The sequence below is a fragment of the Typopeltis vanoorti genome, chromosome 3 (assembly GCF_054136105.1).
Source record: "Typopeltis vanoorti isolate ZY-2024b chromosome 3, IOZ_Tvanoo_1.0, whole genome shotgun sequence".
Classification (NCBI taxonomy): domain Eukaryota; kingdom Metazoa; phylum Arthropoda; class Arachnida; order Uropygi; family Thelyphonidae; genus Typopeltis; species Typopeltis vanoorti.
The window spans coordinates 104,452,970-104,479,050 of NC_143551.1; the positions used below are offsets into that span (position 1 = coordinate 104,452,970).

At 33.5% G+C, this 26,081-nt stretch overlaps 1 protein-coding gene across 1 annotated transcript in view; it reads right to left on the reverse strand.

The window, feature by feature from the left end:
• Positions 1-26,081, reverse strand: part of LOC150108437 (uncharacterized) — a 189,245-nt gene that overhangs the window by 155,082 nt on the left and 8,082 nt on the right. Inside the window, exon 2 of the mRNA XM_090390779.1 lies at positions 18,400-18,471. Coding sequence (XP_090246905.1) covers positions 18,400-18,471 — 72 coding nt within the window. The remainder of the gene's footprint in view (positions 1-18,399; positions 18,472-26,081) is intronic.

Sequence of the window (26,081 nt, forward strand, 5' to 3'; positions counted from 1 at the left end):
GAGAATACACATGTTTTTCGGAAAAATTATACCGTTCACTTTATATCAGTTCAAACAGTGGTGTGGAACAAAGTGGAATATTGCTTTATGTGCACAAATTAAATTCTAGGCGATCATATTAAATTCGTGTATTGAAATTAAATGTTTCAACTTATCTTACTAGATATAAACTGATTCCAGATTCAAAATAAATTGAATTATTGGACATTAAGCATAGTATGTGATCAAGAAATATCACGAATCGGGAAGATCCTACTGGCACCGTAGGATCTTACTCCAACCAGTCAATATGAAAAGCATAATAGTATGAATAAGTTAGATAGAGATAATACACTCCATTATAGGATTATATCTTTAATATGAATAATGAGATCCAGGGCCAGCGGAAGCGGGCATGCAGAGCATGCGGGCGCTGCTACAAAGGGGGCGCCGTTCATAAGTTCATTTTTAAGAAACAAAAAATTTTTATCATGAAAACAAAAAATTCTTAGAATGATCAATATTAAAATAAATAAGGTCCGATACAACGAATAAAAATTTTAAAAAATTGTATATTGCCGCCTCTTTGATCAGCCGGCTGTTTACAATTTTGCAGCGAGGCAGGCTAAATGCTTGCCTGCAGAATGCTGTGTCCACTGCAGTTTATCTAAAGTGAAATGGTGAACGGTTTTTATGTGCAGAAACGAATTTTCGTACCAGACATTTGTTGCTAGTTAACCAGTTATGGTACGCATCTCAGTAGGCTACTGACAGTAGCGCAGTGCGGACTATTATTTCGTCTCTGTGTCGTGTTGTGTAATAATTTCTTGTTGGTATAAAATAGAAATGGAATCAAAAATTTAAAAAAAAAAGTTATCCGGTGCACAAAATCGTAAGTGACATACTGCGAAAGAAGCAGATGTTAAGAAACAAACTGGGGCTCTTAATAAATTCGTTAAAATATCAAAATATTCTAATGCAAATTGTAACAAACTTGATACATCAGAAATCAGAGTTGAAGAACCGTGCACATCATCCAGTTTGCATGAAAGTACTATTGCAACTATTGAACAAGATAAGATGCATGATTTAAGCCAAAAACAGTTAGGAAAAGACTTAGTTGTAGTTGACCAGGAAACTAACACATTGTTAGTCTCTGTAAATTTAGAAGATCCAGGTGAATGGGGAAAATATTGAAGAAAATTACGAGTTGTTTTAATTGAAATGGGGTCTGTTCAAAAGAAAAATATAATATATCCCAGAGATACACATGGTCGTAAATTTGGCGACACGTATTATAATAGAAAAATGGAAAACGGTGACCTCGTGCCAAGAACATGGCTCATTTATTCCGAAACTTTAAATTCTGTTTTTTGCTTTTGTTGCAAACCTTTCACACCTACCGAATCAAGTAGTCTTGTGGAAGGTTATAACGATTGGAGAAATGTAAGTACAACTTTGCATATACATGAGACTAGTTTAACTCACATGAAAAATTTCTTAAAATGGAAGGAAGTTGATAAAAATTTAAAAAACAAAACTACTATTGATTGAGAGACTCAATGGAAAAGAAACATTGGATGAGTGTTTTAGAACGCTTGATTGAAATTATAAAATTCCTTGGTAGCCAAAATTTAGCCTTTCGCGGATCATCTGATAAATGATATGAAAGGAATAACGGCAATATTTTAAAATTAGTCGAACTGTTTGCGAAGTTTGATCCCGTTATGGAAAATCATGTTGAAAGGACCCTACAACGAAACAACAGAGTACACTATTTGAGTAAAGACAAAATGAAATATTGGAAACTTTAAGTAACGCAATCAGGGATACAATTTTATTATCAATTCGAAAATCTAAATATTATTCCATAATTTTAGACTGCACACCTGATGTAAGTAAAACAGAACAAATGACCATTATTATTCGGTTTGTTTCCTGTGACAATGGAATTGTCAAGATCAGGGAAAACATTTTAGGTTTTGCAGATATATCAGCTTCCACAGGACGTGGTTTATGTGTAACAATAATGGAACAACTAGAAAAATGGAACATTCCCATTGAAGACATGCAAGGTCAAGGGTATGACAATGAGACAAATATGAAAGAAAAAAAAATATGGACTCCAAAATTTGCTTTTGAACAAAAATCCTCGAGCTTTTTACATGCCATGTGCTGCTCATACTCTAAATTTAAAAAGTGAATGCAGATACAATTAGTTTCTTTTGCAATTATTCAAGAAATACACAATTTCTTTTCATTCTCTTACTTGGGCAATCCTTTTAAAGTTTGTAAAAAAATTAACATTGAAACACCAATCAGATACGCGATGGGAAAGTAAAATTAATGCAATCCGCCCTCTACGATATCAGTTACGAGAAATTTACAATGCACTTTTTGAAATTTTAAATAATGAAAATTTTAATAACGAAACTCAGCATGAAGCACAAACATTATGTGCTAAAATAAAGGAGTACAAATTTATTTGCTCTCTTATAACTGGCCATGATTTACTTAACAGAATAAACCCTGTGAGTAAAATGCTTCAAGACAAAAATATGAACATTACACTTGCTTTAGAATTTATCAAAAACTTAAAAATATTCTTACAAGAGTATCGATCAGATACAAATTTTAAAGAAGTTCTAAAACGGCAAAAGTTTGAGTGAAGAGGTGGACAGAGAACAAGAATTTAAAACTGGTACGGAAGTTCGACGACGAAAGAAGACACGACAATTTGACTACGAGCTTCATGGCGAAACGCCACAATCGCCAGAAGATAAATTTAGAGTGAATGTGTTTTATACACTTCTAGACGTTGCAATGTGTTCGTTAATGGAACGTTTTGAACAACTAAAAACATATTATGATAATTTCAATTTCTTGTATAGATTACTACAAATTAATAACGAAGATTTACGAAAAAATTGTGACGATTTAGAGATTTTCTTGAAGGACGGTGACAATAAAGACGTAAATGCAATAGAACTATATGACGAATTTTTTATGTGCTTTCCGGGATATTTTTCGGAAGGATAATTTAAATATTCAAAACCCTTTCGATATTCTTAATTTTATTGTGTCCAATAATTTATCTTTCCCTAACTTTTCAATTGCGTTAAGAATACTATTAACCTTACCTGTTAGTGTAGCGAGCGGTGAACGTTCCTTTTCCAAGTTGAAATTGATTAAAAGTAGGTTTTAATTTAAAACCTACTTAAAAACAAGCATGTCACAAAAAAAGGCTTGTTAGTTTGGCGTTAATAGCTATTGAAAATGATATATGTGCGGAATTAGACGTTAAGACCATTATTTCTAATTTTATGAATATGAAATCAAAACCTCTAAAATTTTAATTTAAAAAAATTTCAAGTATATTTATGTAATTTAATTTATTTTCTGTTATTCTGTAAAGATGTTATTTTTTGAATACTTATATTAAATGTTCTAATTATTTCTGAATTCTTTTCTTATTTTCTCATCTATCTTGAGTTTCTTTTATTTTCCTAAAAGATAGTTCCACTTATAAAAATTATTAAACAATTTTACAAGTTACTAAGAATTTAGTAACTTGTAAAATGCAAGAATTTTTTAAACTTTAGTTGAAATAAATTTTAACTTTAATTAAAATTCATTTTAATTTTGTTAGCAATTTAGGGCGGTGAGAAGGCTATAATCCCTGTATCATTATATTCACCGATTAAAGTAAAGTGGCTTTATCAAATTTTGCTTTAACTTTTGAGAATTTTTTGAATATTCGGGTTTTTAACGATTATCCTGCGTAGTCAACACCCCCCAGTTCGTTACATTTAGCAAACCAACGTGTGGTTGTTCTGTCAAAATTTATTTAAGAAATTTCAAATAATTTAAATTTTATTATCGTAAAAGAACCACACACGCCCGGATCGTTACAGGGGGGGCGCTTAGATAGACACTGCATGCGGGCGGTAAAGACCCTAGCGCCGGCTCTGATGAGATCACATTTGCATGTTCCACTGTTCAAAGTCGGAGACAGCGTCTTCAGGAAGGGTGTTTTTTAGCTGGTAGGTGACTTAGCATAAAAGAGATCTGTATACTTCATAAATGGTAAGAGACTTCCAAATGCAATGCATAAGATGAGGCCTAGGTTTTTGCTTCGACTGTCATGTGAGTGCAGATTTGCTATATTCTGTGAAAAGTCAGAACGGGAAATTACTGTCAAGATAGAGCATTAAAGCCGATGACCAATTCATATCACCATGTGCTGTGAAGAGGTAACTGGTTTATCCCGGCGTTTGTGGAACGTTGCTAAAATGTTCTTTCCCGGATGTCAAAACTTCCTCCATTTTCACGTATGTAAGCCTTACCATAGGAACGAGAGATTGTGTAGACAATGAGATATTTTTGGAAGGGACACTGGCTTTAGGGAATTGTTGTATTCCTTTCCAAGAATATTCTGGTATCTACAAAATCTCCTGTAAAGCTTACATAGACGATGTTTTGAAATCCAGGAGAGTGAATAGTTCATCGACGTCCCACAAACTCAAGAATAAATCAGGTCGTACCTCTTACCTCATATTGGATTTGTCATCGGCTTTAATGCTTTACCTTGATCGGTACTCCAGCCAGAAACCCAGGCCTTATCTTGTGCATTACATTTGGAAGTTTCTCATCCGTTCATGTAATACATCGGATTTTTGAATCTTTCTTATGCTAGCAATCAACTACTAACTATGTGTAATAATGGGCTACAAACATCAAGTATGCTAGACGTGTCATGTGCTTAACCTTATTGCTATCTCGGATTACTTAAAAAAATTGTTTTTGTGGATCTTTCAGAGCTTATCTCATTTTTTTTCTAGTAAAAACTTCCTAATTATGCTGTCAGACGTTGGATAGCGAAACAGATAGATGTCACCTCTTTATTCATATTAAAGATAATTTTACTGACTAGACTTTCTTTAAACCAACCAACTATACTATTATTTTAAAGACCGCCTAGTCAGAGCAAATTTCTACTGAAGTTATTTTCAAAAATTTAACGACAGAGAGAGAGAGAGAGAGAGAGAGAGAGAGAGTAATTTAAATGCATATAACAGCAGGATGAAAAACAAAAGTTGAGTCATGTTAAGTTCTAAGTACCTTCTAATGACCATAAGCTGTACATCACAACCAGGATTGTACAGAATTGTAAATTGTAAAGATTGGCAATTTTCCACTTTAAAAAAGGAATTCATTTTAAAGTGCAGTTCTTCGAAAAGTATGAAGGGAAAAATCTCTTCTTATAAATCGGAAATAAACGCCTTTACAAATAATAGTTTGCAAAGCATGATGCAGTTTTAGACGAATGGAAGTAAGAAAAAAATACATAAACAGGTCCATGTGATGAGAGATTGACCGCAACCTATTCTTTCCCACTGGAATACGAACTTTTCTTCAGGAAAGTATCCTTCAGATTATAATATTGTGGAACATATACAAAAGAACTTCCTCTTATTTGATATAGTCCTCAAGAGAGAGAGAAAATTGGACCTTAAAAAATAGCTACAGTATTCCCACCCGTGGTTCTAAACGACCGTGGGATGACACCTGTGATCACACCTTGTTACTGAAATTCAAGCACAGCTTTGGCGCCGACCTCCTAAGGAAAAGAGCTGAAATATTTTTTTTTTTTTTTTTTAAATCTTGTTTCGCTTGTCTATCTTGACTGTAATCTTGCGAGCATCGAATTGATTCTGCCCTGCAATCCGTACATATGTGTGATACACCTTCTTTGCACACAATTGGTCTGTCTTTCACTGCAGGAACTCAATTATTTGGGGAGATCCTTTGTAATTTCTGTATTCATCTTTTTTTTTTCTTTTGTTTTTCGAACAGTTCGTGTGAAAAAAAATTCTTAAGGGAAAAATAATTTATATCACATGGAACTATGTTTAACATTTTTTGTATTAGACAAAAAGGGGGGGGGGGGGGGGAAAACAATGAACCTTTGATGTTGAGATAGTTTGATTTAATACAAATTTTCTGGTATTGTAGTTTGTTCTTTCCTTTGAAAGGCTGATTTTCGACAAGAAATATGGGGGTGGGGTACGATTATATATGACTGAATATATCAAAGATAAATGTACAAGGTTATAATGTTTATAATAGTTTCTTTTCTTCGTTATCAGATTTCTAATCATGAGCGCTTAAAATGTTTTTTTTCAGCGTAAGGATTGTTTTCTTTGTATTAAATTAAGTTATATATATTTGCATTTTTTTAATTTCTTACATATTCCGGAAATCCTGCTCTAGAGACGAAACATGGAACTTTTTCAAGCCACTCCGGACCTCCGATAAGCGGAGAGGGGGGGGGGTGATTTATTTGGCTTTATGGCCGAAGTAACTCAGGCTATGAGGTCAGCATATTATGTCTGTTACACGGGGGGGGGGTCACACCGGGTGATAATATTTATCTCCTGACAATCGCAAATATCCATGCTCGTGGTCGGATTTAAACACGGAGGTTGGAGAGGGTACGCTAACCACTCGACCAACTAGGTCAGTGATTTATTAAGCCTTCCTTTCTTAATGTAATTTTAATCTATACATGTAAACATAAGTTGGCGATGGGATTTTATCGGATAAATACAGAGCAAATTTTTCAGCATGTGGTAAGATGGAAAAAGAAGGAGGGGTTTTCCCTGGAGGGGAGAAAAATTTCATAAGCAAGAGAATAAGATTAACTTTTTTCATGGATGAGAAAAGTAAGAAAAAAGCTGCAGGAAGAAATAGTGAATGCACTGTGTCTGAATAAATTTTAAAAAAGCAGCATGAGAGAGACTCTCGACAGAGCTACTACCAAAATTATAATCAATTTGTACCGTTTTTCAGTTGTGTTGAATTAAAATGATGTCGTATTTAATTCTTCAGAGCGATATTTGCAAATTATATAACTCTGACACACACACACACACACACACACACACACACACAGCATATGTTATATAATTTTTAAAACAGAACTGTTCACGTCTGTCCCCGCCCTCTAAATGCAGTGTGAGGGCAAGCAAAACACACTGAGCAGACCAAGAACCTTCATACATTCGAGGAAAACAACAGTAAAGGGGTTCTGCAAGTTGTCCAAGTAGATAGACAGAATCGAAAATCAGATGATAACACATATAAAGACTTCCCGATCAGTGGGCGCATAATCCTACTAAAGTGTTGCATATGAGTGAACTATTGGATTCTGCAAGTTGTCCAAGTAGATAGACAGAATCGAAAATCAGATGATAACACATATAAAGACTTCCCGATCAGTGGGCGCATAATCCTACTAAAGTGTTGCATATGAGTGAACTATTGAGGCCAAGTTATGAAAAGAAAGAATACTGAGTGCTCTCTATATAAGGGTATGTTTAAGAGACCCTCCTCGGTCTGCATGTTTATCTTTTCTCCAACCTCAAATGAAAAATGCGCAGCTTTCGTGTTTTTCTTTTTTATTGCAAAAAGTAAACTAGCGTCACGGTGGATGACACTATTTCTATCGGAAAAATATAAAAAAGCACAAAAATTCCTCGAAAGACATCACGTCCACTTCACCTAATTAGCGGTATAAATGCAATATAAATTATGTGCACCACCACCACCACCACTTAGACATCCACACCTGACTTCCTGTTTTTGAACGAACCTCGAATAGCAGTTACAACTGCTACCATACATCATAAACAATCCAAACTGAACTCTATGATTCCTTCCACAAAAATGCGATACTTGTCATAGAAGGAATACTAACATTCCCCAAATTCTGAAATTGGTCATTATCTCTTTGATCTCTTATTCCGAACGTTTGATTTTCTGTAGTCCAGTGAACGCAGACAGCAGAATGATTGTTGTTGTTGGCTTTAATGTCCATAACTGTAACCTGCCTCCTATATTAAAGCCAACTGACGAAGCTGGAAAGGTACATTGTGTAAGCACTGATCTAATGTAAATCGTCCATTAACCAACTAGAATATCAGATAATCCTATCCACTCACCGAACACTATCTTTTGTTAATCAGTATTCCTTCCTGCAAAAGCCACCTCTTTCTCTGTATCTCATATCATAATATTGTATGAATTTCCTTTCCTAAGGGATCCCCCCACCTCCCTCAGACTCCCAACCTCATATCCTTTGTATGGAGCTAGATGAGACGGTTTCAGGGACTTTCTACTCTGCTTTCCAGACTAGTTCAACTACTTTTTGCATTCTCCAGGTACAAATACTTGGACCGAGTTATAAAACCCATCCTAGCTAGAATGAAAGCCTTTGTTGCTCACTTCATTCAAATCTTTTACAAGATATTTACTCCTTATCCAACAAATGTGACAAAAATAGTTCAAGAAAAAAAAAAAAATTGAGACTCCAGCTTCATTTTCAGATTTCACATAAACATTGAACAACTTCAACCATCCAAAAATTTCACATTCGTATTTATGATAAAAGAATTTATTTTCTTTTGTAACGATTTTTCAGCTTCCGAAAAACTTTGTTGTTATCTGTTTTTATAGTTTTTCTGCTTATTATAAACCCTCACGAAGTCACCAGTTTATTAATGTAAGCGAAACTAGTCGGTCATAAGCTTCAAAAATGATGAGTAATAAAATATTCTTGTTTATTCTTTATAATTTATCTGCTGTTTATATATATATATACACATTTTTTTTCACCTAATAGCAATATTTATTGTGACACGGTATTCCACTAGCTGTAAGATACTAACATCTGTGAAAACTTATGCTAAAATTAGACAAATTAAAAATTCTTTATAGTCAACTAGTGATCTATCATACTGAAAACTCTCACTGGAAGGGGAGGAGAGAATGCAGTCATACCACTGCAATTTAATTTATTAAGAGGTCGTCCTGAAATATCGCCCCCCCCGAGGTTTATTTGGTTGGTTGGTTTAAAGTCGAAGCAACTAAGACCACGCGGCAATTGTATCATGTCTATAAACTACGTGAGTGTTCTTCTAAGAGGTTTGCCTGTTTTACATACCTGTGACATGCAAAATTCGAATTTCCGAATTCGAACTACCACCTCCATATTTTTTTTTCTTTTTTCGGCACTGTTGTAACTGCTGTCACAGAATTTTATATCCCCCATTTTTTTTTTTTAAACAAAGTAATATATAGTTTTTCCTTTAAAATTTCTAGATAAATTTACTTCTAATTTTAAAATAATCCGCACTCATTAATACCCAAACTAAATGCAACTAAATGCACAAATTATGATTAATTAATAACTGCATTATTTTTGTAGAACAGTTTTTAATATTTTGAATGATTTCAAGCTTAATAAATTTGGATCTGAAAAATTCAATTTTTGTGTGTGTCCAGATATACATTCTTTCTTTCTCTCTCTCTCTCTGAGAGAGAGAGAGAGAGAGAGATTGCATGAAATAAAATTAAAAGTACTTCCTCTATTCTAGTAATTAATCAGACGATATAGAGAGCCCATTATCGTCATAATTATACTTTTTATCGAAAATTTGTGATTCAAGATTGAACACTGAGATGGGCAGTTTATTTTAAATATTAACACTGCATATAAAAATCCTGAGATACGACTTTTTATGTTGGTCGATTTAAACAACGTCAACATTAAAAAGTCCTAAATTACGTAGCACATAATGTTTATCTGTAGACAAAATGAATGCAATATTAATTTTTAAAGCAAGCAACACTCCATTCTTTATACAAACTAGGCGTGTGTCATTATTATGTCACTGTTTCATTTGAAGTTACGAAACTATACACTGCTTGAAATCTGGGGAGGTAGAGCCAAAACCACTAATAATTATTCGTGCCAAGATAGCTGGCACCGTTGGACTTGCAAGTTAAGAATTTATTTTGTTTATCTGTCAAGCATGTTCCCAACACGCGAATGAGATTTCTGGACCTCATAAATTAAATACTAACCCTAAAAATCCATGAACACAAATGTGCGAATTCAGACTCCAACTCCTAAACGAAATTTGCTGCCTGCTTGATTTGCTAGTATAAGATAAGAACATAATTAATTAGAGGTACGATCTTTCTGTAGCGATGAGTAACTAAACAGCATTAGTTTGACTGCTTGCTAAAGTTTCCCAACACCTAATAATCATTTAGCTATCTATATTTAGTAACTGTGGAGCATATTCCAAGAGCTATCATTTCGGATTTAGATAGAGGAAATGGAGTAGAGATTTATTTTTAATGAGACTGGGAATCACATGACCACGGAATAATTAGTACTATAAAAATAGTTCAAAGATAATATTCAACTTTGCAATAATGCATACATATGTTTTAACCAGAAAGGAGGTTAAAATCCATAAACATTACTATAATTGAAAAGTACAATTTGAACACAATCAGAATTTCTTAAAATATAGAAATATTAAGAATCGTCCCTAACAATAAATAAAAACACCTTCAGTTCAATATATTTAAACATTTTTTGCTATTAACTGAAATCCAAATGAAAAAAAAAAAAAAAGTCTTAGTTGAATTTTGATCAATAAATTGCGTCATCTGTTATTCAAAATGTTTAATGTGCGAATATATGAATGTTTTATTATTAAGACTGTTCGCTGGTATCCAACTAGCTATATCAGTTATATTTCCTTATTAAAATGTTTCTATGCATAATTTGAAAATGAATAATGTCAAGTAAACAAAAGCAATCTAACCTTACCAATGGTCATTTACCGAGTTGCGAATGAATAAAGACAATAAGAATGCATAAAGAGAATTAAGAAAGAAATCAAATGACAAAGTCGAGTAAGGTTTCGGAAAACGCAAAATTGATAACATATTTAAAATCGAGTAATCAAAAAATTTTTCAAAAGGGTTATCTATTGTGGAGTAATTCTGCTCTGAATTGCCTCTACAAACAATGTTACCGTATGACAATAAATATATTCTTGTGTGTGTGTGTGTGTGTGTGTGTCCCTCAGTAATTTTCTATTAAAAACCATTCAACTGCGCATACGTAGCTTAGTAAGTATAGAGGAAGCTCTTTGGTTGGAAAGACCTGAGTCAATTCCCGTCAGTGACGTGAGGAACCTTTATCTGGTCTCTTTCGTCGAAAGGTGAGTTAGCCGGTCTCATACGGTGGTAGGAGGTTTTTTTCACCCGAAAACTCGGGTTTTTTGTCCCTCAGAACAGGCAAACCTTCCCCCATAAACACCCACGGACTACCGTCAGAAATAGTGCCCTTAGGGGATACAGCAAGGAGTGGCGACCCGGTTGCATTAATTAAGTCTCCTCGGTAGCGGGGGGAGAACTCAACCCGTCCTAGGATAGGATGGACGAGTAGATATGATGATAAATAAATACAACTATTTATTCCATCTGCGCGATGGACGTATTCCCAAGAAGGAAAGCGTATATCGAAATATGCAACATGATTTTTTTGTTCTCAATAGCAATTAATGTCACAATAAAAGGATTTGTTTAAATTCATTTTGTGGGTATGAAATTATATTTTTATAATTTTAATTTTTTTAAATTAAAATTTTAAAAAACTTTTTAATTTGCTGAAAAAAAATAAAAATATTAAACAGAAAAGAGAATAAATAAATGCACTTCTATTTAAGTATAGCATAAATCAGTTTAATTAAAAAAAAAAAACTTTTAGTAGAGTAAAAAGCAAGCAAATGAAGTTCGCTGCTCTGCATCATTGGCTAATGTGTTTATCCCCAGTCTACAGAATAAATGACTAGCATGCGTCTTAAAGCAAGACAGAGCATTTTGCACCTTCCTTGCTAACGCGGAATATCTAACTCCCTCGTGTAGCTGTTGGTACTCATTTAAATATCTTTAGTATCCTATAACATTTTAATCTGTAATTTGTTCAAATGTATTTATTTTTAGTTACTCAAGTCTTCGATTGCTAATAAGTCATTCAATTTGGCACTCGAAGAATATTTATTTTTGCGCTAGAAAATTTCATTTCTTAGATGGAAGAAACTGTGAGCGGGATCTGCTATTTGAATTCGTTTATAAGAGCATTCATATTAATTTTACGTAAGTCAAAAATTGCCGAATTAGTGGATATCTGTACCAAGCAAGTATAGATTGGAGAAGGAGAGGGTCAAGAAATAAGAAAAAATTTCTTTCGAAAAGAGAAAATGCAATATGGAAATAGCAAGAAACATAGTCTTGAGCATAGCCTTGATTTATTAATCTCTGCCTTGGTGTAACATTTTAGAAGTTAGCTTCTTAAAAGATAGTTCAAAATGCTCCTCTAGGCCATGAAAACTGATATTCTTAGCATTAAAAATAATTAACACCATGGAGGCAAGTATCATGTGTTAAGTATTTTTAAGTATTATTAAAAACTATAAGAAAAATAGAACGTACAGAACGAAGCTGATAGATCATCTATAAAATACATCACGCATAAATGGGATGTGAGATATGATAAATGGACTCCATATCTAACAATATTTGATCCTCTGATATTTATGCAAAGTAAGCAAGGAGAGGTGCTCTTTGCTGATAACTTCGTGCAAGATAGATTATATACTTTATGAAAGGATAGAAATCGAACAATCAGATTAATTCTCTAACAAGCTTTGGGAAGATTCGAAACTGAGTGCATTAATTATTTCCTGCTCCATTATTAAGAGAATTAATATAATGTTAAGCCTCGTTTATATTTTGTATTTATTCTGTTTTTAATTAAGACAACATAGTTTAATCGACTATTGTCTCAACTTATTGTAACGAATTAAGTCAGCTTTTAATTTGCCTTCCGGCCTCGACTAAAATCTAAGCCAGTAAGCAAACTTATAGCAGTGCAAGGAATTTAAGGTGTGTGTGTGTGTGTGTGTGCGTGTGTGCGCGCGCGCGTGATCATATGAGCACAAAGATGTTTCTAATAACGACACTCCATTCAGAGAACATCTCCGGGTAAAACAGGAGTTCATTAAGGTCGTACATTCTGCATCCATGTCGCACCAAAACCGCACTTCGAAGACCCAACGGCATCCCATGCTCAGAACAAATACACAGGTCGGCGACAGCCTCCACCGCCACCAACTACCACGTGCAACTGCGTCGTGTGTCTGCCGCTTCCTTCTCTACGCCTCCAGCAACGTCCGTCCTCCTCCTCTTATTAAAAGCGACTTCCCGCCGCGATGTTCACACCCTGCCGTGACAAACAGACGTTTCGCGTTCCTCCGCCCCGTCCCCAATCCAAACGCCCTTTACCGTGTCTTTCGAGTCTACCATTCTCCCCCCCCTATCCCCACTTCTTCCTCGTCTCGGTCACCCTCCTTCCGTCGGAGCCTTGACCGAGCATACACACACACACACACTACAGATTTTCGGTCTGTTGGCAATGTTTATGGCTGACACCATTTAGTACACAATACACAGCAAGGTTAGACAGTACGTAGCTTAAGCCGATGGCACTCCTGCTTACTTGACATGCTAACGCCGTATAGACTTGTGCATGATAAATATCCAGTATGAGTAAGAGTGTAATATTTGGACATTCATTTAGGCAAATGTGAAAGCTGCCTTTGATCACATAATGGAAATCTCATTTTTAAGTGAAACCTAATAGTATTTTAATATATTTCTGTTTCTTTCAATATATATCCTGCGTTAGGTCTAACCTTTCACAGAAAGATTACTTGAACTGCGGAGGGACGACTGTTTGGTCAGCTCTCCTAAAAAATTTACCGGGAAAGAGGTGGGAAGAAAAGAAATGGGTGACAGGGCACAGCAGCAGCCGTAGTATGAAGGAAAAAAAAAAAAAAAAAAAAACATTCAACTTGGATTTCCCGCTGAACAATTAAAACATGTTATAATGCCCTCTGGGCAGGGTGGGGTTGGGAAATTGAAGGCGGTGACCTACAACTTTCTTTCTTTCCATTAATAATAATAAAAAACGTGAATAACATGTGGAGAGAGAGAGAGAGAGACCATGACAGCTTACACTGATATAACAAACCATCTAAATAAGTTTACTTACGATGAGAATATGGAAAACATCTGACATGTAATATCGCAATGCAAAAGAATAAATGAATGCAGTCAAGACTGCGGCTTTCAAAATTTCCTGAAATGTAGTCCTTGGCACATACGAAACATGTGTTTCTTTTCCTCGTCATAATTATGACGCGAACAGTTTTCGGCTGCAATTAATAAGCATAATTTGGTTCCATCATCGTTTTATAACCTACTTTGTGAGTGTTTGTGTGCGCGCGTTTGCGCGCACATGCATACAAGGACTAGGTGGAGTCTACTTATGAATAGAGTGAGTATATAAAATCATTCTTTGTTTTAAAAATAAATACTTCGAGAACAAATCCATGCTGACTTCAATATTAAACAGTGCTTTATTAATTAAATACCAGTCGCGAACTAATTTTGAAGAAATCTGCTACTTTGGATCTTTACTAAAAATTCTAGTCATTTCAGTTTTGGTTTAAAGAAGAAGAAATGATTTAAATTAAACAATTCAAAGTAACACTTTTTTTTTTTTTTAACTGCTCCATTTCCAACTGTTAAGTTATAACTGTTCAAAAAAAAAAAAAAAAAATCGCTAAATGTAGATACAAATGTTTTGTGGCTACTGACTTGGTGGAAGAACGAATCTCTTTTAAGAAAGCAACCCTGATTATGAAAAACAATATACTATTCTCATCAACCAACTCAACTTGACAAAGGTAATACGCTACAGCCTGAATAGTATATGTAAAATATTTTTCCATCAGCGGGAAAGAGTCAACTTCTAAATGATTGATCAGATACGATCGTCGCTGTTTTCTTCATGTCACGATTTCAATTACTCAAAAACGCATTTTTACTTTTTTTTTATACAAATTGTGAAGATTTTCAGAGATAACTTTCACTTTTAACACCATGAAGGGAACAAAAAAAAAGCTTTAAAACGAGTCGTCAAACAAAGTACTGCCTTCGATTCGATAGGTCACTAATTTCCAAAACTGAGAAGCAGCTTGCAGAATTGTACATAGATAAGATTTACAGTCGATTATATTTAGGTTTTTTGGAAGAAAAATAAAAAAGTAAAAATACAGAATAGATAAAAAATGTAAGATTTTGCGTATTTAGTCCTTCCCCTTTCTTTTTTTTTTTCTTCTAAATTCTTTGGAAGCCATAAAATTCTTTTGTGGATGAGGTTGTCCATCAGAGAAATATTCTAGTCGACAATATGAGCTCTATGGTATCCACCTCGTGATTTACAAGAAAACTCGGTCGTGTGACAGTTGGAAACTAAATAATGACATGAATATTCCTGCATCTTTTAGTAGCCACTTGTTTGGGGAGTTTCTACTAATTACAATCTTCCACGAATGTTTAACAAAAATTGTCTTAACACTTCCGGTTTCTTTGAGTGTGCAGATAAGATCGTCGTCCGCGTTTTTCGTGGAGTGTGGGTTTCCAGTAACGCCCAGTAAATTCTCCGTGCGGAATTTTGTAACGCTTCCGTGCAATTATTGTATAATTAATAATAAGCTTCGTAAGATACACTTTTCTTGAAAGGGTATATTTACTTCATTTGCTAGTAACCATATAATAGCGTTTTACGTTCTCTTACTCTTTTATATCTAGAGACAGTACGGGACTGGGATTAAAAATCGGCCCAGGCATTTATTTCAAAACACAACTCACTAATCTTTAATACAAAGGTTCTTTGTATATTTGCCCGAGATCTCAGCAAATTTTTTTTATCAAAACTTTTTCTCTGTACTATACAAATTTGACAATGAAAAGTCGTTTTTCCGATATTTTATTTACAATACAGCAAATTAGTCTGGAAAGAAAGAAAATCAAAAATACAGCATCCCTAAATCTCCAGAAAGTTCAAAATATTCAATTTATAACTGGTAATTTAATTATGTCGGAAAAAAAAACCCTTAGGTTCGGCATCATCTAAATAAAAGTCAAGAATATACAGTGTTGAATTCATCACCAAAAGTAATAAATAAATACTGGATATTTCCCTAGCAGCAATTATCCAAAGTAAAACTAAGGTTTAAAACAAATTCTGCCCCGTATACAAATAAATAATGCATAAATAAAGATCATGAAAAAAGGAACTCTCATGTTATAGCTGTATACTTACTACACACAACTTAATGATGTTTTATACAAGTTGACTATAAAAAATTTATACAGTAGCTGCTACGCATATCAGAGAAAACTCTGTCTTAAAATAGAACATTCTCTACTAATGGCATATTCAATATATTTTAGGTCCAGTCAACCGCGGATAATCGAGACTAATGTGCTAAAGATACCCCTGCAATTCGATTAAACGACCCTCTGTAAAGCGAACCCCCCCCCCGGGACTCGATATATATATATAACCCAAATGAGCAGATACAAAAGCTATATAGCACATCACTCCATGGATGGCAGGGGGGGGGGAGGAATGATCAACAACTGGAGAAACTTTTCATTTTTTTCACTGATCGCAGAGTTACCCACTTGATTAATGACCACCATCTCAAATTGCGAGAAAAAAAAAGGGAAAAAAAAAGAATTGAAATATAAACGAGACTGAGAAATGGCCTAAAATAACTGCATCTTACAACCATTGTCATTGCCAATATAGTCGAAATAAGTTGTTTCCAAACAATGTACAAGAAATGTCCCAGAGAGTTTACTTTGAATTATTTTCCCCCTTAACCCTCCTTTTATTAGGAGTGTATGGCAATAAAAAAATAAATTTTAAAAAATTAATAAAAATAGCAAAAATCCTGAGCCAATCGAAGAGGCAAGGGGAGGAAGTTTTTTTTGTTTTCTATATAAATGTATGTAAACAGGTTAATCTAGCCCACTTGGATAGGAAATTGTTCAAGTATATCCTTGAATAAAATGTTGTAAGTTGTTTAAATGGAACTATGTAACATCAACATGTACAAGATATTACAAGAGTATTACTTGATAAGTAACTTCTTATCATGTAGTACTTTTGGGCAAGTTTTCTTCAAATTAATCTGTTATATTTGCCAGAACTCCAATATTGCTGGATTTTACATTTTGGTCTTCTAGAGCAACACTTCCCAAACTGTGGGCCACGGCCCCCTTGGGGGCCATAGGTTTTGTTGAGGTGGGCCGTAAAATAATGAAAACAAATTTAAAATCTTTTAAGACTAAGTAGATTTTTTTATCTTAAAAGAAACATATTTAATTTTTATTATTTATTATTTCTTTTTTGTTATTATTTTATATTTTAATTTTTTTAATATTTAATTTTTATTATTTATTATTTCTTTTTTGTTATTATTTTATATTTTAATGGGAAAAAAAAACCACACATTGATGCGGGTTCACAAATTTTGCTTCCTGCGTATTAATGAATATTAATGTAATATAATGTAATGTAATATTTGCATTTGATTTTTGCAGTATTCGCTGTGTATGTTTTGTATTGAATATAAATACAATAAATATTATAATAATATAATTTATGTCTATAATACGATTTTTTTGAGAGGGGCCGTGAAATATTTTAATTTTTCCAAAGGGGGCCCTGACATCCAGAAGTTTGGGAAGCACAGTTCTAGAGCTACTAACTGCATAAATCTACAACAAAGTTGCAAATTAATAAACTGAGTCCTACTCTCGATGTACATATTAAACAAAATATTAACTCATTACATTCCTGATGATTACATTTTTAATTAGGGCTATTTAAAAACATACTACTAAAGGATATAAATTCATTTTCTTCACATTTGGCTATTCTAAAAATTATATTTCCTTAAAAAAAAAAACATTTTTAGTAGCAGATCTGATACATCAATCTAGAAAGCTTTCAAATGTACAACCTTAGCATTTAACATGCATTAACTCTGCACTTCAGTAGGTATTGACGTTGATGACTTCTTGAAAAGAACTGGGTTCAAATCCCTCGATGAAAATAGAATTTTAAATAAAAGGTTTTCATTCAAAGGAGAGTTAACCGAGCTTCCTGGAAAGACCCCCCCCCCCTTTCCAGGAAGGTGGAGGTTTCATCTAGTAGACATATCGAGATGAAAGATCCGGATATACAAACAGGCCCAAGAGCACATGTGCACCTACAGACAAAGCAGATTAGAAGAAATTAATTCACATTGTCACCATGCGGTGCCTTGATCGAAGATGCGCATCCATTTGATCCACCAAGGCGAAGCTGGTGGAGCAAATGGTTCAAAAAAGAAACAAAGGGAATAATAAACGCAATTCTGCCATTTATTTATGAAAACAAAAGTTACTTTTATTCTGGACTCTTCATCTGACAAAATAGCTCCAAATGAAAATAATTTACATAAGAGATTATTCATTTACATTCACCATTCAAAGCAGCATACCAATCATCTCTTGGCAATCAAATTAAACAATACATGTACACATATGCATGTTAAGTTAAAGTAAATAAATAAATAAATAAATAATACTTACAGTTCTTTCAGGCTGGTCAATCCTTCAAAAGCGGAATCGGGTATGGTTGTAATGTCGTTATTCTGCAAATCACTGAAATAGAAGAAAAAATATTTAATAATAGACCCTAATTGAAAATAAACATATTCTCTATGTGATAACATTTTTAATAACACTAAAAGGACAAACGGAACGAAGAGATTAAAGACACCAAAAACTTTAATATAAACATGGCTATTATTGTGATAGATTTCTCTTATGATGATGATGAGAAAAAAAAATCACGCACGATAAATGTTACAGTTGTGTATTAATAATTATTTTGGTTTTCTTCACCTTAAACAGTAGTCTGAACAGACCAACATTTTTCAAACGATTTGAATTATTTCAGTTCCTTACCCCCCATTAAATTCATGTTTATAATTTTTAAGTAGTTTGTAGTCATACATATCAATGATGAACACACAATTCGGTATTTAATATTATTTCCTCCTTCGACTCTTTCGGCGTACGATATCAAGCTTATTTTTCACGCAAGAAAAGATATACAGGACTTCAAATTGAGTGTAACCAGGGGAGAATGCTGGTCTTGAAATTCATGCTTGCTCTTGTTATCATTCAGGGAGTGAGAGGTGTGATTGAAGTCTGACCATTTAAAACTATATATTTAGAAATTTATGTACATTTAATCATACAAATACAACATTTATTTTACAAATAATAGTCTATCTTTTTCAATTTAGCTACTTGAATACAAATTCTACCCTACGGTTCTTCTTCATGAGCTGGTCAATAACATCGTCGTAAAAAAGTTAGTTGTAACTTTTTACGACGTTTTAGTTGTAACTTTTTACACTCAGGGGCCAATTCCCCATGCTTGCTGCGCAAGCATGGAGAATTGGCCCCTGAGTGTAACAACTCCCAAACTACTGAAAAGGGATGACACACTTCTTAAGAATTAAAGTATTTAAAATATTAAATTAGCACACGTAAACCCTCAGGAAATTACAGTTCAGTAATTAAGTGAATTTTTATTCCAATTTTTTTTTTAATTCCTTTCTTTCCGTACCCTCTTGAAGAGAGAGAGAGAGACTAGTAAAAGAAGTTTCTTCCATGTCTGCATATTTAAGATCATTTTTAGAGTTATCAACAGTTCTTGATAGAGGTTCTAACTCGTTTCATTCCCACCTTCCAAGCGCGCCCTTGATACAAAAGGTTACTGAACCTACAATACACAGTACTTGGGTGCCGTGGACAGATAAAAAAAAAAAAAATAAATAAATAAAAGACGAAGAGAGAAAAAATCTTATTAACTTACGTTTTTAATGTCCAGTTTTTAATTTTTGAGAAACATATGAAAAAGATTCTTACAAATAATAAAAACAGACACTAAATTCTTCAATTCAGTGCAGTGTCTGGCGACTTGTTTAATACACTTTTTTTTTTTACCGGTTTAGAAAAAAAAAATGAATAAGAATGATGAAATATCGGAATCAGTTTAAGGCTATGTTTTAAAAATTCTTTATTTGAATATATAATAGGCAAATACATTTCATTCCAACTTTTGACAAATTGAAATAATAAATTAATTTTAAAATCTGTGAAGTGAATTTACTTAACTTAAAATCGATGTTAAATTTAATTTAATAACTTAATTTTACCTAAATTAGTGAATTTGGTGAGACAATGGCAATTTTATTTCTGTGACGATAAATTAATAGGGAGATTGCACATTTCTGTAGCCTTTTTTTCCTAGTACTATAGTACCAGGAAAAGTACTGACTAGGAAATAGTATTGGTTGTCGTTTGTACGGCCGTAATAAACTACATTCAGATTCTTTCCATTTTCTTTCTCTCTTTTTTAATCTAAATCCTACCCACCGAAGTTTGTAATCTACAATACATTAATATCGTGAGTGTGGCTTACGAAATATTAAGAAAATTAACAGTAAGTTAATTTCCAAATATTCAAACAGTAATTGCAAATTCTTTCAGTTAATTATAATAGCGCTGCACGTTTTCTTAAATAAATAGTGTATTGGTACATTTAAAATAATAATAATAAAATGCAACTTTCCTCCTCCTGGGATTTATTTGCGTCACCAAATGTAAATGAACAAGACTATGGAGGCAATCAATTCACATTAACACAATGCCAGAGAAATATAATAAGGGAGAAGAAATGTTAAAATACAGTTCTTATTAATAGAAAAATGATTCACATTATTGCATCATTAATGACAAAGCTTATAAGAATGTCTCGCTATGTCATTTTATTGCTTGATCTGGAAATACTTAAAACAATTCCACATCTTACACTTGCGATGATAACTTTTCAATAAACCGTGACAACTTCTTATGAATACAAAACTCAAAGACACTGATTCAATAGATATTGAAAAAAAAAAAAAATCTCTTGATCTATGTTCTTAGAGTGAAAATGTCATCACTTTAAGTAAAATACTAATCTAAAAAAAAAAATAAATTGTCAGAAAAGAAATCTAAAAAATATTTCGTTCTAACAAAATATTCTTTAGATCAATTCGCAGGACATACCTCGCACATATTCAGAGGACACTACGGTATGTCCTGCGAATGTGAAGCATTGGGGAAAAAATATTAGAATAAATAGAATTAATAAAAGAACTCTGAATAGTTTCCAACTTTTGTTATATTATCAGAACAATTCGTTTATGTTTAGCTGAATACATAATACATACCAAATATGCATAAGCCAATATATTATACTTATCTCACTATGTATGTGTTCTCCAGTTTCTACTATTCCTCTCCTCTCGATTCTCCATACACTGTTACACACCTTTTATTCAGCATTCCAGAAAGGGTACCAATTAAAAAAATGAAATATATATTTCACGTGTGCCATGGCCACCCTACCCAGTGGAAAAAGCAATTATTCTAAACAGTGCTGAGTTTCTAATCATTGAATTCGCAACGAATTCAATGCGAATTAATGAACGAACCATTAATGGAATGATATTAAGTATTATTATAATTTCATTAGGCATGACGGAATTGTGTGAATGTCGACTTAGTCGCGTTGGTCTCATTGGCTTCAATAATAATAAAATTAATTTAAAAGATGTGATCACGACGAAAGTAAGAATATTTTCCATAAAGCACATTGTCGCAGCAAATAAACTAGCACGATTCACTACAGCGGAAATAGAGAAAGAGCTGGTTTACAAACAAAATAAATGCAGACAACACAACTGATAAACTTGTGGAAGCTGCCCAAAATTTCGATGATGATGATATATTGTTAAGAGTGATTTAAAGGGCCATTAAATAGCTAGTTTAATAGGCCTTTAAATTAGTTTAGGAAACCTGCGATTTTTGATATTTATCCAACAATATCAAATAAAAAATAAAATAAAATAAAATAAAAAATAAATTCACTTTAACATATTAAATAATGCTAAAGAGGAAGAATTTAAAACTGTTCAGCACTTTTCACAAAGGTCTATTCATTGGCAAATATTGCTACTTTCAAACTGAATCTCCCGAATGAAATGGAAATGTTTTCATGAAAGCCAATGAGAATGCTATAATTCCAAATACAAAGCTTTCAAAGCCTGAAGAAAAGTATTTCCGTAGAGTTTCCTTTTAGATAAACGGTACCTTTCCTATGTGCTTCTGCAAAGGACAAATAGTTTCTCCAGACAAAGAATTGGGTAGTACGAATGACAGAGAACAGTGGCCCGATCTGCCCACATCTCCGTTTCCCACACGTGTACTTGAATGTACGCAATGAAAAGCTTAGGGTAGGAAGCCCACAAAGGACTGGCCTCATCCATCAGTCCTCCCACTGACAGTGGAACGGAACGACGGGGCATTCACGGCGACGCGTTGTAGCGTCCATTCTGGGTACCTTAGCACGGCGATTCTTTACTCAGTCAATACGGAGGAATGATTCCTTTCCTTTCCCTTCCTTTCCCCTCCCCCCACCATTCCTTCTGCCGGACAGGCTTAAAGCGTACAATGAAGAGATGCAGGTGGAAAATGTGAGCCGGGTCAATATTCCTTGAAAGTCACTGATGGTTAAGAAAGGTGGCAAATAACAATCGCAAATCGCAAGCATAATGGAGACGCCAGTTTGTGTATACGCACTGCACACCTGAATAAACGTATCGATTTCACTCAAATAAGTATTTCCTAAAAACTGCCGATATGAATTACAGAAATAAAATGGACACTGTACATTGAGCACAATTTACAGTCTGAAAGAAAATCTAGGAACTATGAATATTCTTGGTCTACCCAAGGAGTTATGTTGGGTAACACTTCCTACCATTTGGTGAAAACATTCATAGCTACATTATCGTATCTAGTTTTTATTGTCGTAGCCCTATATTTTTCTGTTTTTTATTACAATATTGTTAATTACTGCACAAGAATATATATCATGACAACGGATTATAAAAATGAAAAAAAAAAAAAAACTTGTAATTTAATTCCTAAGTTGGCATGTCAGGTTGAGATACATGAAATTCCTAGTTACCTCACAGCCTATACGACTAACTTCATATCGTAACCAGCCTTTATAAATGTGATCACTTATCAGCCGGTTGTAAAAATTAATTAATTTAATTTAATTAAAGAAAAATAAGCGGTCCTACTTTTTTTTAAACAAATGCTTTATATAGAGAATTTTTATACATTATACACGAGACAAGAGGTTTTGTAAAAGTTCACTGAAGACGATTAAATAAATATTTTCTAAATAAAATTTTAAAAAATAGAAATTTTTCTATTACCTTATTTTTACTGTGCTATTGGTGTTCGTTTCCGTTTCAATAACTGAAAAGATGTTTCTGGTAGACAAATTTATCTCGGATTTTTTTTTTCTCGAAAAAATAAAAATAAAAAAGATTTCTAGTTTTTTCTGCAGTGAACCAGGACAATACAATCAACAATGCTAGAAAATCTACGTCTTTAACAAGAAAATGTGCTGTTAAACATGTTTTCTTTAAAGATATCCCACATACCCAAAAAAATAAACTTCTACAAATAAACAACATAGAGATACTTAATGTTACCTTGAAAAGCTACAACTTAAGAAAAGAGTTGCTTTTGTTCATAGCTCAAAATAAACGTTTCTATATAAAAAAATGCATTTAACGAAAGTTATAAAAAAAAAAAAAATGCGATCTAATATTGAAAATCCCAACCATGAAAGGTTAAAAAAATATAATAGCGCGGTGCATTGGATTGTGTGGTTTCTGTGGGTGATCATCTCTTATCATCTAAAAACGTTCAAAGAAAAAAATCCATCTCTCATCAAAAAACTCTTTTGATGGGAGATGGATGTGACGTAATGTTTCCATAGCAACTACGAGTTTCTTATTTACAGTGAGAACCAGGATTCACGTTGTTACAAGCATTTTGTGCTTCAGTCCAACTTATATCATAAACATTATAATATTTTTTTTCACTAGAAAAAAGGAAAGCAACATAGATGATATTTTATCGCGCTAATGGTTAGTATAAAAAATATTTTAAAAATTGAAACCGGAAGCATCACTAACATCGCATGGAAGAATGAAGTATGAAATTCGGGAATTTATCCCTGTCCCGTGACTGAAACTAGTATTTTTTTTCTTTTTTTTTAATTCGGTACTGAACCATATGACATTTTAAATCAAGCTGAAGGGTAACAACCTATACTAACAATTCTATTACACTTGTAACAGGTCAGCAAACTCACGAGTAAAGTCGTCAATCTACATTCTCTGATCACACATCTTTAACGTGAAATTAAGGATAAAGCTTCAACTTTCGTTTTCTTTCGTTCATAGTTTTCTAATTTTTTAACTTCGGTTTAAGCTTTCAACTTTCGTTTTCGTTTGCAGTGTTCTATTTTTTAAACTCTCACAATGTTAAAGTTTAAAAATTATATAACTATACAGTCCTATGATAAATTTTAACAATAAAAGGGGGGAAAACGAACATGTTTTTATTTTCAAACAATAAAAATAAATTTAGTAAAGGAAATCTCTCTGAAAAATAATTTATACTTTATTTAACTAAACATATTTAATGTTAATAATATAGGTATGTCGTAAATGATTTGTACTGTGATCAATTAAAATATTTAATTTATTTATATTATTTACTGAAAATAGTATATTTATTTCTTATAATTTAAAAAAAAAAATAAATTTATAATACCATAATCAGCATTTTCTTGTTCCACTTTCTACAATAATACTTATTTTTTTGCACAATGCGAAATCAAACCCTTTCAAACTGTATGCGAGATAAAATCAATTACTACTGAGCATCAAGTGCTCAAATCACGCCTAGAACGAGAGGAATTTTTCAGTTGAAGGTGATCCAGTTTGTATAACAGTTTTGCGTAATGCGAAGTCAAACTCTTTCAAATTCAACGTCCACGTCAGCTAACAACATACTGATCATCTGCCGGTGAAGTGGTAAAGACGTCGTAACATTTGCAGTTTGAATGGAAAGACCTAGGTTTGAATCCCGCGGAACTTATTTACCTGAAGGTGAGCTAGGCAGTCTCATACGGTGATGGCGATGTTTTAACTCCCAGAAACTCTGATTTTTATTCCGCAAAACAGATAATCCGACCGGGAAACACACAATTAGCAAACAATAATATACAGGCTTCAATGTCTTAGGCGCTTATGTCGTCACTTCATTCAACCAGCCTACTTCAGCTCAGCCCACGCAGTGGGATACAAATCACACACACCTTCAGTTTGCTACAAATAAAACCTCACTGGATAATAATTTAAAAAAAAACAAAAAAAAAACGATGAGGTGGCATGTGTCTGTAGACCAATCTTGGTAATCAATCCAGATGTTACATCCATAGAATCAATTTTCCGAGATCTGCACGTGGTTGTAATTAACGCATGCAGCAGTCGCGAAAGTAAACAAACGCCGAAGGGCAGAGGAGAAAGAGGGGGGGGGAGACGGAAAGAATAGAAGAAGAAAACGCGGATACGTGGCCGTTTGCATGAAACGCCCTTTTTGGACGTAGGGAAACACTACCACCAACTTCCCATATGCTCAGCCAGTTCTGCGGTGTACACAAAAGGGTCGGGAATGTCTGGTTCTTTATGGCTGTTCCAAACGGTTGTCAACGGATACTCACGTACGGTAAAGTTAGTGAAAATAAAATCTGCAGAAGCAGTTAGAACTAACAGAAACTGACTTTCACGAGACACGCGCGCATAAAAATATCGCGAGAAGACAAAGGCTGTCCACATGAGAAAATAAAGCTGCTATAGTGTAATTGCAATACCACATTACAAAAGTCGTTAAAATAAACAAAAACCGGGAATTCAACCCCGTAATTTAAACGTCTCTCAATAATTGAAGACGTCGATGGTATAATGATTAAAGAGACAGAACGAGAAGAGATGATGTTCAAACACTCACTCGTAAGTTTTTTTTGTTGTTGTTGTTTGTTTTTCCTTTGCATTCAATGCGGAGTTATTTACAGATTCACTGAAAAGTAAGTCATATACCACATAGACAGATGAAGAAGCCACATATGTAGTTTGTTCATTGGTATTTAACCCGTCTTGACTGTTACTTTTGGTTACAAGAGCTGAGTCTAATGAGACCCAATGTTTATTTATGAAGTTAACGTGATTTATATTTTATATTTATATTCTATGCACCCAACTCCTTCATAAATTTTCCTACCT